Source organism: Cyanistes caeruleus, unplaced genomic scaffold, assembly GCF_971803275.1.
Source record: "Cyanistes caeruleus unplaced genomic scaffold, bCyaCae1.hap1.1 HAP1_SCAFFOLD_106, whole genome shotgun sequence".
NCBI lineage: Eukaryota > Metazoa > Chordata > Aves > Passeriformes > Paridae > Cyanistes > Cyanistes caeruleus.
Genome location: NW_028255907.1, coordinates 70,392 through 86,893, shown reverse-complemented (window position 1 = coordinate 86,893; position 16,502 = coordinate 70,392). Strand labels below are relative to the sequence as shown.

The 16,502-nt window shown below is 53.3% G+C and overlaps 2 protein-coding genes across 2 annotated transcripts in view; one reads left to right on the top strand and one right to left on the bottom strand.

Moving 5' to 3' along the window:
- Positions 1 to 817: 817 nt before the first annotated feature.
- The window catches only part of LOC111922075 (uncharacterized), an 83,503-nt gene continuing 67,818 nt past the window's right edge, over positions 818 to 16,502 (top strand). Inside the window, 2 exon segments of the mRNA XM_086873743.1 lie at positions 818 to 1,564; positions 13,983 to 14,523. Of these exon segments, the coding sequence (XP_086729869.1) occupies positions 901 to 1,564; positions 13,983 to 14,523 (1,205 nt within the window). The 5' untranslated portion in view covers positions 818 to 900.
- LOC147646238 (uncharacterized) lies at positions 5,506 to 16,089 on the bottom strand. The gene is made up of 11 exons (XM_086873728.1): positions 12,396 to 16,089; positions 11,902 to 11,939; positions 10,991 to 11,495; positions 10,719 to 10,782; positions 10,343 to 10,391; positions 9,223 to 9,332; positions 8,340 to 8,457; positions 7,848 to 7,947; positions 7,232 to 7,428; positions 6,191 to 6,328; positions 5,506 to 5,738 (listed from the first exon to the last, which is right to left on the bottom strand). The coding sequence occupies exons 1-11, from the start codon at positions 12,922 to 12,924 to the stop codon at positions 5,646 to 5,648; spliced, it is 1,941 nt and encodes a 646-aa protein (XP_086729854.1). The 5' UTR covers positions 12,925 to 16,089; the 3' UTR covers positions 5,506 to 5,645.

Sequence of the window (16,502 nt, the reverse complement as noted above, 5' to 3'; positions counted from 1 at the left end):
TCCACATAGAAAACTCTGTTATTTTGGGAAACTTACTTTGTTTCCATCCAAGCTTACACCAATTGCTGAATGTAGTTGATAAAATAAAAAACATCAGTCAGTCAAAGTGAAGCCTGAATGAATTAAAGCTTAGCAACTCTAAAAAGGCTCGCTTGTTAGACTAAGAAAAAATTGAACTTAACATCCACAATGTTAAGTGAGCTTTCAGCCGATGTGAGTAGTGTACGTCATGCAGTATTACAAAATCGAGCCACAATTGACTTTTTGCTCTTAGCACAAGGACATGGTTGTGGGGAGTTTGAAGGCATGTGCTGTCTGAATCTTACTGATCATTCAGCTTCCATCCATGGGCAACTGCAACAGCTACAGGATGGGTTACATGCCCTGAAAGAAGATAGTGACCCCACTGGAAGTTGGTTCTCCAGCTGCGGCATCACTGGATGGTTGAGGTCTCTTGTGCTAGAAGGGGGACAGACTTTACTTATAATGTTAATTGGGATGAAAGTCTAAGTTGTGTGTTATCTTGTCTTCATAAGAGTATAGAATGAGTCACATCCAAAGCCTGGTTTGTGCAAAAAGAGAAAGGGGGAATTGTTGCTATATTTTATGTATTAGTAAAGGCCTGTCTGCACAAACCAGTCTTTGAAATAAGTCGTGATATTAAGGGCTGAAATCCTTGAAACTTGCCTGCAGAAGAGAGAGTAAAGCAAAACAATATCCTTGTGTACAAGGATAAGAATGTAAACCTATGTGTGTTAGCCAATAGTAACTTGCTCTGCCCGCAGACCCTGTAGAACCCTATAAAAGGTGTGTTAATAATAGAAATAAACGGCATTCACAATTACTTCTGTTAAGACTGGTGAACAGCTCGGGGGTCTTTCAACACCAAACTATGTTGAGATGGAAGAGAAGAAAAAGCCCCAGAGATGCCGCACAAGGAGGGTCTGCAAATCCAGTCCAGGGAGCTCCGAGGAGGAAAGATCCCCCCAGTGCCAGGAACACGGCCAGAGATCCAGCCGGAGCTCAGAGCAGGAGGAAAAGCCCCACAAGTGCTTGGAATGTGGGAAGGGTTTCAGGTGGAGCTCCCAACTGATCCAGCACCAGGTGATTCACACTGGGGAAAAGCCCTACGAGTGTGGGAAATGCGAGAAGAGCTTCACCAACACATCTTACCTGATGAAACACCAGGTGATCCACACTGGGGAACGGCCGTATGAGTGTGGGAAATGTGGGCAGAGCTTCAGAAGTATCTCTGACCTGATGACACACCAGGTGATCCACACAGGGGAACGGCCCTACACCTGCTTGGAATGTGGGAAGAGCTTTGGGTGGAGCTCCTACCTGAGGGCACACCAGCTCATCCACACTGGGGAGAGGCCCTTCGAGTGTCCCGAGTGTGGGAAGACGTTTCAGCGCAGCTCTGATGTTCTCAAACATGAGCGGATTCACACAGACGAGAGGCCCTTCCGCTGCCCCGACTGCGGGAAGAGCTTCCAGTACAACGGCCACCTCACCGTTCACCGGCGCATCCACACTGGGGAGAGGCCCTACGAGTGTCCCCAGTGTGGGAAGAGCTTCTCCACCAGCTCAACCTTGACACCAACGGAGTCACCAGTAAGGGAAGCCCTGCGAGTGCCCCGAGTGCGGGAAGAGCTTCGTGCGCTGCTCCAGCTCCATCCCCCATGGGAGGATGGGCGTTGGATGATCCCCAGTGACCCCCGTTGGGCAGAGCCCTGGTGATCCGTGGTCCTGGTGATGCGTGTTGGGAAGACACCTGGCTGGGAGGCTCCACATCTTCCTGGCTCCCTGTGGGCACCTGGATGAAAGCAGGGGAATGAAAATCCAACAGGATACAGAATGACAGTGGGAATTGTTGACTTTGAATCTTCAAGAACCTTTTGCCTCAGGAGCTGTGTGGGCAGAGAAAAGGGGGTGACACCGGGCTTGGGGGCCCAGAGGGGAGCACACACACTCTGTGGAGGGGAGGACACGACCCCCGTGACCCCACCTCACCTTCCTGCACAGGCAGAAGCCGAGCCCCAGTGCCAGGAAGATGAAGGCCAACGTGGAGCCCCCGGTCCCCGTCAGCATCTTGCTGCGGGTGGCATTTCACGCATCCCTGGGGCAACTGCCGGGGTCAGGACCCCCAAAACCTCTCACAGACATCAAAGCCTTTCCAAGGACCCTCCCAGTCTCTCCCAGCCCACGCAGGACCCTCTGAAACCTCTTTTGGAGTCACTAATTTTAAACAATTAAGAATTAGAGAAAAATTAGAGATTATGGCTAGAGATAGGCCATGCTGGAACTAGTTAGAGTTAATGATTTAAGTGAGAAGCAGGATTTGAGTTAATGAATCTTGAACTTAGGTAAAAAATTACTTGTCATTGTATGTTTGGTCAGCTGTGCTTATAATGTGAAAAGAGAAACTGATAAACGGGTTCAGGAAGATCACAGACCTTACATCTGGAAACCCATTTAAAAGTCACAAGGAAGGAAATTGGAATTGTACCAAATGTTATTTGTAATGTCAACCATTGTAAAGGTAGAAAGGTGAGAGTGAGGAAGAGTGGTTTTCCTTCATCTCTTGATGACCACTACATGCCAAAATGACCCCCTCCTCAAATTAAGGAGCCCACCATGCAGGCATAATGACTTTTTAAATCATTACCGTGCATTTTAATCAAACCTGGGGAATGGGAAGTGTTAGCATTATGCATATGCATTAGTATTAATATGTATTAGTATTTTAGATATTTTAAGACTTCTGTAAATAAATAGACACTGGAATCTTTTGTGAACTTGCAGTGCATATTAAGGCGTGAGTCCCACACTCACCCAGTGCTGTGATTAAACGTCCACTTTGTAACTTTAAACTGTTGGAGAGGTTTTTTTGTCCATTAACAGATTGGTGTTGATACCAGATCAGTATCACTATTTTGGTAAATCACTGCCAGTCTCTTCCCAGCCTCCTCAGGACCCAGCAGAGTCCCTCCTGTTCCTCTCAGGATCCCTCAGCCCCCTCCCAATTTCTCCCCACTTCCCCAGGACCCCCAGACCCTCTCCCAGTCCCTTCCCAGCCCCACCAGGACTCATCAAGACTCCTTCCAGTCTCTTCCCAGCACAACCAACCTCATCCTAATCCCTGTTTTCCAATGCCCAATCTCCTTCCAGCTCCTCCAGGCTCACTCAAATCCCTCCCAGTGACACCCAGCACCCCCAAACTCCCTCCCAGTGTCCACCAGGACCCCCAGAACCCCATCCCACCCTCCCCAACATCCTTCAAACCCCTTCCCAGCCATCCTAAGCACCTCAATCCCTTCCCCAGTTTAAACCAGGCTATCTCAAACTCCCTCCCAGTTCCTCCCAGCACACCCTAATCCCCCTCTGGGCCCCCCCAGTGCCTCCCCTTCTGTCCCCGACGCTGTGGGGGCCGGGCCGTGCCCCAGTGCCGGCTCAGGGGGTGCTCCAGGCTGACGTGCTCCACCTGGCAGCTGGAGCTGAGCCCGCATTGCCGGGGGAGTTTCCAGCAGCACCAGGAGCTGCTGGCTTCAGCTCAAGGGCACCAGCGAGATGGACACGCTGGGGTGGGCGCTTGGAGAGATTGGGCACACTGGGATCAGCTGGGTGTGAAATGGTGCCAAGGCCGGTCAGCTCTTCCTCAGCTCCACGCCAGGAGTGGAACACACCTCAGGAGCAGGATGACCCGAGATGTGGCTTAGAGCAATGCTCTACAGCACTTAACAGCTGTCAGGCACAGTGTGGAGGCAAGAATGGGGGGAAGGTCTTTTATATTGGGGTTCAGATAAAGGTTTAGTCTCCCAAGGGTCCAGGGACAAAAGACACAGAACACAAGCGTACAGCAATTTATATATGGGGAGGGCCCAGGGGTGGATACAATTTCAACCAGTGAGGGATATCCTGGGGAGGGGAATAGGACACATGGACCAATGGGGTGCTGTGGATTAGGGGATTTCCAAAGGGGACGTCCAAGCAGGGGGTTGGCATAAGGCAGGATTGACAGGGAACATTTGGGAACAAGGGGCAGGGTGGACAAGATTGATAGGGAAGGTGCTGGAAAAAGGGGTTGGGATACAATGATAGGCAGGGCAGGGGAGGAGATAACTTTGGGTTATACCAACAAAGCAGGGGGGTAACAGCCTGGCTTGGCTGCAGGGGGGTCCCAGGGTGTGAGGATGGGGGGTTTGGGAGGGTTCCAGTCCTGGATACAGGGGTGCACGGGGGTCCTGCTGCAGCGGAATGGGAGTTCAGGGGGATCCCTTCCTCTGTTCTGGGGCTCAAGGGGTCCCGGTGCCTGAAAATGGAGGTTCAGGGGGGTTCTGGTGCCCAGAAATGGGGGTTCTGGGAGGCTTCCATTCCCGAGAATGGGGGTTCAGGGGATTCCAGGTTCCAGATAAGGGGGTGCAGGGGTTTTTGGGGGTGGGTAAGGGAGTTCCAGGGTTCCCAGTGCCCCGAAATGAAAGTTCAAGGGGATCTCTGTGCCCAGGAAGGGGGGTTTGCCCGGAAATGGAAGTGCAGGGGTTCCCCATTCCCAGTGTAATAAATGGAATTGATTCGTGCTACTTAAATTGCAACTGTTACTAAAGTTATCATTAGAAACGATCAAGAATTAGTGTTACAAAGCAGATGTACCCCTTTGCAGATGTTACACGTCAAAATTAAGGTACAGGATGTAGTTTAGAAAATAAATGGTCAGTAAAATCAGAAAAAGGAGGAAACTTATGGGAAACATTAATGAATATGTATAAGCATACAGTATATAAGTTTAGCTTGAAGTGCTTTGTTTCGTACGTGAGGTGAGGTGAGAAGAACCCCCCACACCCCAGTCGGTTTTGCTTATGCCTTAAGCATTTGTAACCACAGGCCAATTATATTCACACATGTATATATATATATATATATATAAAATATGTATCTGATTATATCTACTAAATTGTATCTCTTTTTTACTAAATTGTATTCTTTTACTAAATTGTATTCTTTTATTATTTTGTATCCAATTTATTAAGCTATGTTATCAATTAATTAAATTTGATTGTTTGGAAATTTGAAAGTCATTTATAACACTACTATATCAAAAGCAGTTAAAAGTGATTACAAACTGTGCTATATCAAAATCGTTGTGATTATAATAATTTGGAAAAGCCAACACATAATAGCGAAGGTCAACACCAACATAGTTCTTTATCACAAACACAGGGCAGGTTTTTCCCTTGCATGGAGCACTTGGGCCTTCCCCGGGCCCCTTCTGCCCTCCCGCAGAACCAGAGGCATTTTCCAGCGCACACAGTTTGTAAGCAAGAGCCGGCTGCAGCCCAGAAGGCTCCAAGCGCCTCCTTCCAGGCTGACTCTGCAGATGCCGAGGCTGCTCTGGGCTCTGCCAGGCTCTGCTGGGGCTCAGCTCTGGGCGAGGCTGGGCCCGCTCTCCCCTCGCAGTGCTCCGGGCAGCTGAGTCACAGCGGGAGAAGGACAGGACACCTCAAGGGATTGAGGTTTAACAGAGATTTTATTCAAATAACTGCCATAACAAACAGGCTGTCCTAACTATTCTAACTAACTCACAGTACTAACTACCATTACTAACTACTTGTCCTAACTACTGTAACGGAAAGCTGGCCTCCTGAGCTTCATCTCCTCCTGCGCTGCTCCCTCAGTTGCTTTGCTGCAGTGATCAGAGGGGTCAGGCTGGAGAGAGGCTTGGCTGATGACAAAAATGGGTGCTGCCCAAGGGATAAAAAAGAAAGAAATGAACTGTTACTTTCCAGACTCAAGTTCCTCACAGGCTCTGTTGCAACAGGACAAAGGGGAATGGTTTGAAAGTCAAGAGAGGGAAGCAGGCTCAGATTAGATGTAAAGAAGAATTGCTGTAGCAGGAGAGTGGGGAAACACTGAGAGAGGGAGCCCAGAGATGTGGGAGGTGGCTCCTCCCTGGAAACATCCAGGCTCAGGTCAGGCAGGGCTCTGAGCCACCTGATGTGCTTGAAGATGTCCCCGCTCGTGGCGGGGCACCAGCTCCAGATGAGCTCGACAGGAGCCTGCCAAGCCAAAGCAGGCGAGGATTCTGCTGGCTTTGCGTGTGAAAAGCAGCGGGACTGGAGATGATGGGAGGGGGGCCCCACAAGAAAAGCCCTCCCTGGCGCTGCCGTTTCCCCCGCAGCCGCTTGGCATTCACCTGCAGCAGCTCCTGGGCAGAGAAGCGCCGCTCCTCGTCCGGCTCCAGGCTGCACTCGAGGAAGTCCCGCAGCAGAGCCGACAGGCGCCTGGGCTCCTGCAGCTGCGGGCTCCCGTTCTGCCGGATCAGAGCGCGGGCCTGCAGGAAAAGCAAACACAGCGCTCTGACAGCTTCCTCCACACCCACACGTGCTCACATCCAGCCCGCTTTCTCTGCCCCAGCTCCCCGGGCACTTTCCTCCCTGGCACAGATGCTGCTGCTCACAGCTCATTCTTCTGGGCCAGCCAAAAAACCCAAACCCTGGTGCAGCCACAGCCATTGCAACATCCAAATGATCTTGCCTTCAGAGCCGATTGCATTGGCTGACTTTGTCAGTAGGAACCTCCATCAGAAATAGCCCATTTTGCTTCTCCAAATACAGACACCAGCTTTACAGGCCATTTTCAAGAGTTAGTGTGGTCTGCCTGTGTTATTTTAAGGTATTCTTACATCAAATGCATCTCTGCAGTGCCACTGACACTCAAGTAAAAGCATTCCTGATGCCCCATGCCAGAAACTGCCAGGCAAGGAACAGCAGGTTTGTGTGGCTGAAAGCTCAGGCTTGGTGACACAGAGAAAGTGAAAGGAAGGAAAGAAATATGTTAGAGTGTGGGGATGTTAAACAATCATCTTCATGTTTTAGACAAGTTTCCCAGTGAGAAGAGCCAGGGGGAGTTCATCTCACAAAACCTCTTTTAGAAACTCCTCCAGAAATCTTGTTGGGTTTGGGTGTGGGTGTTGGGGTTGGTTTGGGGTTTTCTGCAAGACAACATTAGAGCTGATGCACTTGCTTCATGTATTTGGGTCATCCTCACAAGAGCTGCAACAACTTAAATGCCAAAGCAAATTGTTGCTGGAGACTGCAGAATATTTGTCTGTGTTCAGGCTCAGGTGCTGTGGGAATTCCCTTTGCGATGTGCAGAAACCTCCAGCTGCTCCTCCCAGTGCAGGGTCACCCTGTGCTCACAGGCCTCTGCAAAGCCTGGAGAATTTGCCTCTTACCATGGCCCCCGTTTGCTGGAAGTAAGGAGGTTCTCCTTCCACCATCTCGATGGTCACAATGCCAAAGGACCAGATGTCCACCTTGGGGCCGTAAGGAGAACTGGTCACAACTTCTGGGGCCATCCAGTGAGCAGTGCCCACCATGGAGCTGCACTGGTCCTGCTCAGGGCTGAGCTGAGCACAGAGGCCAAAATCAGCTGAGGACAGAAACAAGCACTGTCAAAGGCAGCTGCAATGAGGAAACCAAGCACAAAGATTCCCCACTCTCAGTCTGGGAATGCAGTGCTGAATCCAGCTGGAAAAGTGCTCAGGGCTGTAGCCAAGGAAAGATGGAACTGGACCCTTAAAGAAGCCCTCAGCTTTCATGCTTGGCTTTTACTGATTTCCTTTGAAGCTTTAGATTGCAACTCCTGCCCCTCTGGGAGGGCCATTCCCAGAGCAAAGGCACTCCTGACAGCCTGCTCCTCTCCTGAGCTCTCTGCACGGGGCAGCCGCTCTCAGCTGGCAGCAGGGGCCGGGCAGTGCCACCAGCAGCACTTGTGGGGCTCTGGCCCTCACTGGGAAGCAGCCCCACAGCCGCACCCCGGGAGCGCCGTGCCTGGCCAGGAACACCCACCCAGCTTGACAGAGCCGTCCATTCCCAGAAGGATGTTGGAGCTCTTCAGATCTCTGTGGATCACCCGGTTGGAATGGAGGAAATCCAGGCCCTGCAGACACTGAGAGACAACAAGAAACACGAGGGAAAAAATCAGAGGCCGGAATATATCACACAAGAAAGGACAGTTTAGAATTCTGCCAGCAGCAACTTTGCTGTGACAGCCCAGGAGTGCAGTGCAGACAAGCTCCAGGCAAAAGGTTCAAGGCAAAGCTGAGAACAGGAAATCAGATCCAAAAAAGACAGAGAGTACCACAACAGCAGGGAAGAGGACAAGAACAGAGTAGAAATGCAGTGATATTTGCAGGCCATTCACTTCAGAGGCTTTTTCCTCTCCAGCTCATAAAAACAACACAGAAACAAAGGCCTGAGCATGGAGCCACTCTGCTCTCACAGCCTCTTTGGAAGGACCATGGTGTCCCAGCCATGGGAAGCACAAGCAGGATCCCTCACCTCCTGACTGACAGCTGCCATCTCTCCTTCAGCCATGCGTGTCTGTCTGACAACGTCCTGCAAAGTTCCTCCATCCATGTATTCCATCACCAGCCAGAGATCTCCATCAACAAGGAAGCTGGAAGAGGAGAACAATGGCACAGAGATGAATGTGCATTGCTCAATTCCCCCAGGGAAAAGCCCAGAGTGGAGTTTTGTTCCCAGGTCACTTGTCAGTGAGGACAGAATCAGATGGAGAGACATTCCTGCCAGGCTGCACAGGCCTTGGAATCTGCACAGTCTGAAGGAGAAGGAGGCACCTGGGAGAAAGGAGAGGCCTTAGATGGCAAGCAGGTGAAAAATGCACTTTAGCAACAGCCCAGCTCAATGTGGAACCACAACACTTGCCCCCAGCTGCTTCAGCATCTGAGCTCATCAGTTCCACCATTCCCTCCGGAACAAGGCAACACAACTTCCAGAGTTATCCAGGGGAGGAGGCTGTGCAGCACTTGGGGCAAAAGCAGTCAAATGCTTGGAAAACCTTGCACAAAGTCCCTTCAGAAATAGGCAAGGCCATGGAAAAATGGGCAAATGAGGCATTTCTGGAAACAAGAACCTGGTTTTCCTGTCACCTGCAGCAATGGGAAAGGGCTGGGAAGAAGAAGCCAAGGAAAATAATTTCTACCAGGGTTTATCAGCACTTGCTGTAAAACACAGCAAATGGGGTCAACTTGAAGAAAAAGCCAAAGCAAAGCAACAAAAGCACATGGAAGGAGTGAAGTGCCAGGCTGTTGTTCTGGGAAGATATGGCCGGGTCAGGCATTTTCAGAACAGGCTACAGACTGGGGATGCCAGGAAAGATGAACGCAGGGCCCGTGCACGGGAGAAGACCTGAAGCACTCACCTGTCCAGAGAGTTGACAATGTTGGGGTTCTTCTTGTCCTTCAGGACCACGACCTCATTCACAGCTTGTTCCCTGTTCTGCCCTCTGAGACTCATTTTCTTGATGGCCACCTGAAGGGACATTGCAGACCTTTAACTGGAGCAGTCTGTGGCAGGAGGCCACAGCAAACACGGAGCGAGTCTTTTTGGAGCGAGCGAGCCGGGCTGTGCCAAACTGCCTTGGGATGGGACACCAGAGCTCAGCAAGTGCCATTCCCACAGCCCATTGCTCTGCTCGCTGAGGCTGTTACAGGACTCATGGCCAGAGACATTTGGCTCTGTAAGCTCTGCAGAAATGCTCCCTCAGCTGTCAGCCTCCAAGCTCTAACAACATTCTCTGCACCTACAGTCTTCTCAAATGGCCTCAGCACTCTTAGGATTATTATTCCAACACATTTTGCAAGCAGGAGGTAATTCTGTTTCTGTGCACACAGAGCAAAACAGCCGGGAACCCTTTAGCAATTCTATGGCATTTGGCCATGATTTCAAATGTCCCTGCCCTGTTTGGGATAGCACAACAAAGCAAACGTGCACATCCATTGCTCAGATAATCCCTGTCCCAGCTGCCACTGACACCAGACCCAAACACAGCTGCAGGGTTTAGGAGAGAGCTTTGCTCTGCACATCCATCTTCTCATTTCTCTCCCTGGCTCTGTGGGAACAGCTGAAGTAGAACTAAAACCCCAAACTGAGCCCAAGCAGGATCTCTCCTTAATTAGGCCTTGAGGTATCCTGATGAAACTCAGGATGATAAAACTGCTAAATAGTGTTCCTGTTCGAGGCTGGGATGAAGGTAAATTGAGCCTCAGTCTCCACCAGCTGATGCATTCACACTTTTAGACATGAAGACCAGGCCAGCGTGTCCTGCTCTGACAGACACCGCTGCCCTCCTTGCCTTCCTTTGGGCACTTGAGAAGGACCAAGTCTGTCCCAGCTGTGCTCTGCAGGCTGACCCTGCTCTGCCTTCAGAGGAGCAGCCTGTGCAGGAAAGCTCTGCTGGGCCCCACAGCTCCAGCCACAGCTCCCAGCAGAGGGGAAAGCCCTCGAGAGATGCCAGACGTGCTGGGCGTGTTGACACTGACCTCTCCTCCCGTGGCCCTGTCGAGTCCTTTGGAAACGGTTCCAAAAGCCCTGGAGACAAAAACAGCAGAGAAGAAAGAAGCAGCGCTTTAGGCCTTGGCAGTGAAAGCCAGCCCAGACAGGAGATCTCTGCTGCCTGCAGCGTTCACAAAACACCCGAGTGCATCCACCCTTCAAACAACAGCACAGCAGCCACCAGCCCTCTGCCATGCAAGGTGTGCAAGAGAAAACAGTTATCAATTCTGATCAGCCCTGAGAGGCAGCAGCATCGTACCCCAGTGTCTGAAGGGGTTTGGAGCTCTCCTGACTTCTCACTGCATCCTGCACCAGCAAAATACCTGGGCCCTGCTTGTGCAGAAGTAACTGCCTTGCACTTACCCTTGGCCAATCTGCTCCAGTTCCAGGTATTTCTCGGCAGGCTCCCCCACGCTCACGGTGTTCCCTGAAAGAAACCAGGGGGAAGATGCTCCCTCTCAGATGAGAGCCAGAATGCAGCCCCACTCCCTGGGGCCGGGAGCCCCTTGCTCTCAGCTGGGGAAGGACAATAAATGACCCTGTGCCATTTAGCTGCAGAGCAACCCTGGGTGCAGCTGATGCTGAGACACACACACAGCACCCTGCTCTGGCACACAGGAACAGAGCAGACGTACTCAGCTGCATCAGGCTCCACTCCCCGCTCCCCTCTGGCTGCAGGGCTGTGCTGCTGTCAGAATGTTCAGCCCAGGATCCTGCAGCACAGGGAGCTTCAGTGTCCTCTTCAGGAGCAGAGGGAGGTTCTCCATCTTCTTCCCAAAGCACAGCATCTTCTCTTTCCTCTTCCCAAAACTCTGCAGCTTCTCTGTCCTCTTCCCAAAAAGCTGCAGGTTCATCATCATCTTTCCAAGCCATGGGACATTCTCTGTCCGCTTCCCATGCTGGAAGATGTTCACCCTCCTCTTCCCAAGCCACAGGATGTCCACCATCCTCGTCCCACACCGGGAGATGTCCACTGTCCTTGTCACACACCGCGGGAGCCTCGCCGTTGTTTTCCCAAACCGCGGGGTGTTCGCCCTCGTCTCCCAGAACAGCGGGAAGTTCACTGCTCTCTTCCTCCTCTTTGGCCTCCTCTTTGCAAGCAGAGGGAGCCAGAGGAGGTGCTGATGCTGCTTTGGTGCCCTGTGGACAGACGGGAGTGTGAGGGACGAGAAGTTCTATCTCAGTTATCACCTTCTTTATCCTCAGCTACACATCCAGCTGCACTAAGCAGAAATAGGGTTCAGAGCTGTTCAAACTAACAATGGGCTCAAGTCGACATTGCCACTTATTGTTGGGAATTCCATATTCCAGCATGGCTAAAGCCAGCAAGCAATCTTCTGCCTGCAAAACCAGTCCTGCAGCTCTTCAAAAGCTCTTCAGCAGAAACAGAGAAAACTGCCAGGGATCTCTTTGCTGCTGCTGCTGCTGCTGCAAAGACACTGACAGGAACTTTCCTTCAGCCTCCCAGGCTGGCACTCGGCTGCCACACGCCGAGCTCACAACTTGCTGCGCAATTCTGAACACCAAAGCTTCCTTTGCCACTCACCGAAGGAGGAGCTGCTGGGGATCCACGCGTGAGGTGCCCTGCAACGGGAGAGGGAACGTGAACCAGATGTTGTTAGGAAAAAACTGCCTGTGGTGGGAAATGAGCAAGGCAAGCCCGAGAGAGCATTTTGCTTTCACAGCATCCCTCCAGGAGCCACAGGCCCTTCACACAGCAAGCAAGAGAGCAGCACAAAATACTGGGCTGTGTCAGCTCTTGGCTGGAGCAGCAAACGGAGGGAGTTCCAGGCTCCGCTGCCACAGACTCCCCGCCTGAGGGAACAGAACCCCCCCAGGCCTCATTGCAAATGCTGTGCACGCCCCGCTGGCTGCAGACACCCCCTTTTTCAGCTGCAGCTTCTGGCAGGAGCTCTCCCAAACCAACCCTGTCCTCATGGCAATTTGGTCACAGAGTCAACTCCGTTCCAGTGGAAGAACAGAAAGCACACAGCAAGCCCAAAGCCACAGAGGCTGCACCGAGGGAAAACCTCAACTTACGTGCCAAGTGGGTTAAAAAATACCCCGAATAAGCCACAGAGAACAGAGTGCCAACTGCAGCAACCACTTGCTGCATCATTTTGGCTGCGCTGCACACGTCTGCAGACTGTACCCCTGCAAGCACAGAAGGACACCCGTCAGGGGCTGGGCTGGCTGCTGAGAATGCCTCGGGCAGGAGGATCCTCTGGCAACGAGCAGGCGCCCAGAGCCGCTCTGGACACTGAGGCCTCCGTGTCCCACAGCAACGGGAACACCACGGGGACGTGGCAACGCTCCTGTGACACCACAGCAGCCGCTCACCCAAAAACCGCCTGGAAGCTTCTCCTGTGTCACAAAGGAGCACAAAGAATCCTCCCAGGGCACGGCCTATTGCCCAAAGGATCCAAGAGGAACTCTGAAAATGCAGCAAACAAGGACACCCCATAGCCCAGCCTGAGCACTGAGGAGGAACGAGGATAGCACCAAACCAGAGCAAACACGACCTGTAGTCACTGATACTGCTGAATAAAACCAGCAAGGCTTGTTCCATCTGGAATCTTTGTTCTAGTTCTAAAAACAAGCAAGGTTCTCCACTTTAAATATACAGAAGGCAGGAACTGGGGAGGAGGTGGGATTAAGAAGGAGGAGGAGCAGGAGGAGGGAGAAAGGAAAAGGAGGAGCAGGAACAGGAATAGAAGGAGAAGCTGGAGGTTCCAGTGCCCTCTGTGTCCACAGCACCCCCGGCCACGGGCCCATCGCCCCCACCTCATCCTGCAGGTGAGCAGGGAGGGGGAGCTGGTCCCAAATCTGTCAGGGGGACCGAGAGGGTCTTTTTATTGGAGTGTGTTTGGAACTTGCAGATTGCGGAATTGAGCCCCAAATATTGTCTGGCATCCCTGGGAGGTTTTTTTTTCTCTGTGTGTGTAGGTTTGGATCTTGCAGGACCCCAAAGCTGAGCCCCTTGGGGGATCTTTGGGGTCCACGCGGCCATTGCCCAGTATTGGCTGGGGGAGGACATTGGTCCTGGGGACCCCTGGGAGCGCAGAGGAGAGGAACCCCTGGGACCCCCAGAGTGGGGAGAGCAGAGAGGGGCGATCCCAGAGCTGGGGGATCCTGGCAGCTTGGAGAGGTGGGAGCCTGGAGAGGAGAGACTCCTGGGATTCCTGGGATCTCAAAGCAGAGATCAGGGGAGAAGGGAGCCCATGGACCCCCAAAAGCCCCTGGATCATCGCTAAGGAGGACCCCAGAGGAGGGGGAACCCCTGGAGCCCTTGGACCCCCATCATCCCAGGGAACTGAAACTTCTGGGAGACCAAATAGGAAAGACGAGAGATGGGGAACTCCTGGGAGATTTTTTTGGGCTGAATCTTGATATTTTGGAGATTTTCATGGACACAAGACTCCTGCTGAGCTCTAGACATGGACTTGGGCAGGAAGAGCCTCTACTCCAAGGCACTCCCACTTTGATTTCCCCCAAATCAGGATTTGTCATTCCCAAGCCATGGCCAGATGGAGGAGGAGGAAAATCCCCAGAGATCCTGCATGAGGAGGGGCTGCAAACCCAGCCCAGGGAGCTGCAAGGAGGAAAGATCCCCCCTGTGCCAGGAAGGCGGCCAGAGATCCACCCAGAGCTCAGAGCTGGGGGAGAGAGCTCATGGCAGGGAGAAGCCCCACAAATGCTTGGAATGTGGGAAGAGCTTCAGCTGGAGCTTCAAGTGGAGGAAACACCAAAGGATCCACCCTGGGAAATGGCTCTGGGAGTGTGGGGAGTGTGGGAAGGGCTTCAAGAATAGCTCCCATCTGATCTGGCACCAGGTGATTCACACTGGGGAGAGCCCCTAGGAGTGTGGGGATTGTGGGAAGAGGTTCAGGAAGATCTCTGTCCTGATTAACCACTGTAGGATCCACACAGGGGAAAAGCCTGGAAAGTGCTTGGAATGTGGGAAGAGCTTCAATTGCAGCTCCCACCTGATCTGGCACCAGAACATCCACACAGGAGAATGCCCCAGTGAGTGTGGGGAATGTGGGAAGAGCTTCATTGAGATGTCCAATCTGATTTGTCACCAGAAGATCCACACAGGGGAAAAGCCCTACACGTGTGGGGAGTGTGGAGAGGGCTTCAGCTGGAGCTCCAACCTCGGGGCACACCAGTGCATCCTGAGTGTGGGAAGAGATTTCCAAGGAGCTCAGGTCTCATTAAACATCAGTGGATTCACACAGAGGAGAGGCCCTTCTGCTTCCCTGACTGTGGGAAGGGCTTCACAAAACTGCACCCTCATCAGGCACCGGCACATCCACACTGGGGAGAGGCCCTACGAGTGTCCCCAGTGTGCGAAGAGCTTTTCACAGAACTCAACCTTGACCAAACAGATCTTCCTGACTCCCTGTGGGCACCTGGATGAACACAGGGGCAGGAACATCCATCAGAACACAGACTAACAATGGGAATTGCAGATTGACTGCCCCTGGAGATTCACTGGGATGCAGAGATACACCCAAAGCCCCTGGAGAAGCCCATGCCTGAGCAGGGGAATGCCTGAGATGAGGCTGTGACCCCAGGGGACACCTGTGGACAGAGGGGTCCCTGCTGGAGCCGTCTGTCCTGGAAGGACTGACCCCGTGGCAGAGTGACCCACGCTGCAGCACTGTGAGGGGGCTGCTTCCATGGAATGGACTCAGGTTGGAGAAGTTCCTGGAGACCTCTCTGGTGGGAGAGATCCCAGAGTGCAGCAGGGGAATGACTCCTGTCCTTGAAGAGCAGGAAAAGCCCCAGGAGATGAACTGACCATGGCTCCATTCCTTGTATCCCTGCACTGCCAGGTAAGGATGCAGAGCTGGAAGGAGGGAGGGGTGGAAGGACGGTGCTTTTAAGGGTCTTCTTATTCTCCTGCTCTGAGCTTATTGGCAATAAATTCAATTTATATCTCCTGTTTTGCCCATGACTGTGTTTGATGAGGAAACAGTCTCAGGTCCTTAACTCATGAACCCTTAGTTAAATTTTCTCTCCCTGTGTGGCTGTGGAGGGCAGTGAGAGAGCAGCTGTGGTGGGTGCCTGGACTCGGGCTAGCATCACCCCACAGCAGTGGGACATGTCCTTGTGTGGCCCTGTGCTATGGTGCTACAGGTGCTGTTGCTTTTGTCTCCCTTATGATTTTACCTTTTGCATTAAATGCTTGTGAAGTGCCCCCGGTGACCCTCGTTATTCCCTCGGCTCCGGTAGCCCCATCCCTTCCCCTGCTCCCCGTCCCACGTTCCATCCCGGCTGGCGGAGCCTTGGAGCTGCCGTGGGGGCCGTGGGGCTGCCCCGGGGGCTGCGCCCCGAGCCGGGGCCCCTTCCCAGTGCTCCCAGTGTGCCGCTCCAGCCTGGAGCAGCCAGCGAGGGCTTCAGCTGGGACGGCAGAGAGGCGCTGCTGGGGGGTCCTGGCTCACTTCGCTTTGGTTTTGGTATTTTTGGGAGTTTTCTGCAAGAAATCTCTCCTCTCCTCCACTCAGCTGAAGGGGTTTGGAGGGCGGGTTCCCTTTTTTGGGGGAAATCAAAGCGATGCACTGATGCTCCTAATTAGACGTGCATGAGGCTCCAGAGTTTCCCGCTGAGTCGGAGGCACCCAGCAGCCAGAGCTGGGCAAGGTGAGCCGGAGGCTGCGGAGAAGTTTGTTTGTGTTGGGAGCTCAATGGCGGCTCGGGCCGGGCCCGTTCCAGGGCTGTTCCTCATCCCCGCCTTTCCCCTCACGCAGCCCGGGGCGGGCCCTGAGAGCGCGGGGCGGGGCTGTGCCGTGTGCAGAGCCCGCCGCTGGCTGCCATTGGCTGTTTCTGCCGTCACTCGTGGTTCTGGCGCGCGCTGATTGGGCAGAGCGGGGACAAGCCCGGCCCCGCTGGCGCCCCCAGGGCGGCCGTGGGGCAGGAGAGCCGCCATTGCCGGAGCGTCTGTGCGGGCCCGGCAGCGGCGACAGCAGCGGCCGGAGCCCGGTGAGGCGGCGGCGGAGCTCGGAGGCGGCCCCAGCCATCGCAGGTGGGAGCCGCGCTCGGTTCTGCGGGGGCTCGGGGCTCGCTGCGGGCCCGGGAGGGGGCGGCAGGGGGCTGTGGCGGGTGGCTTGTGCCGTGGCCGGCCCGTGTTGGCCCTGGGCTGAGG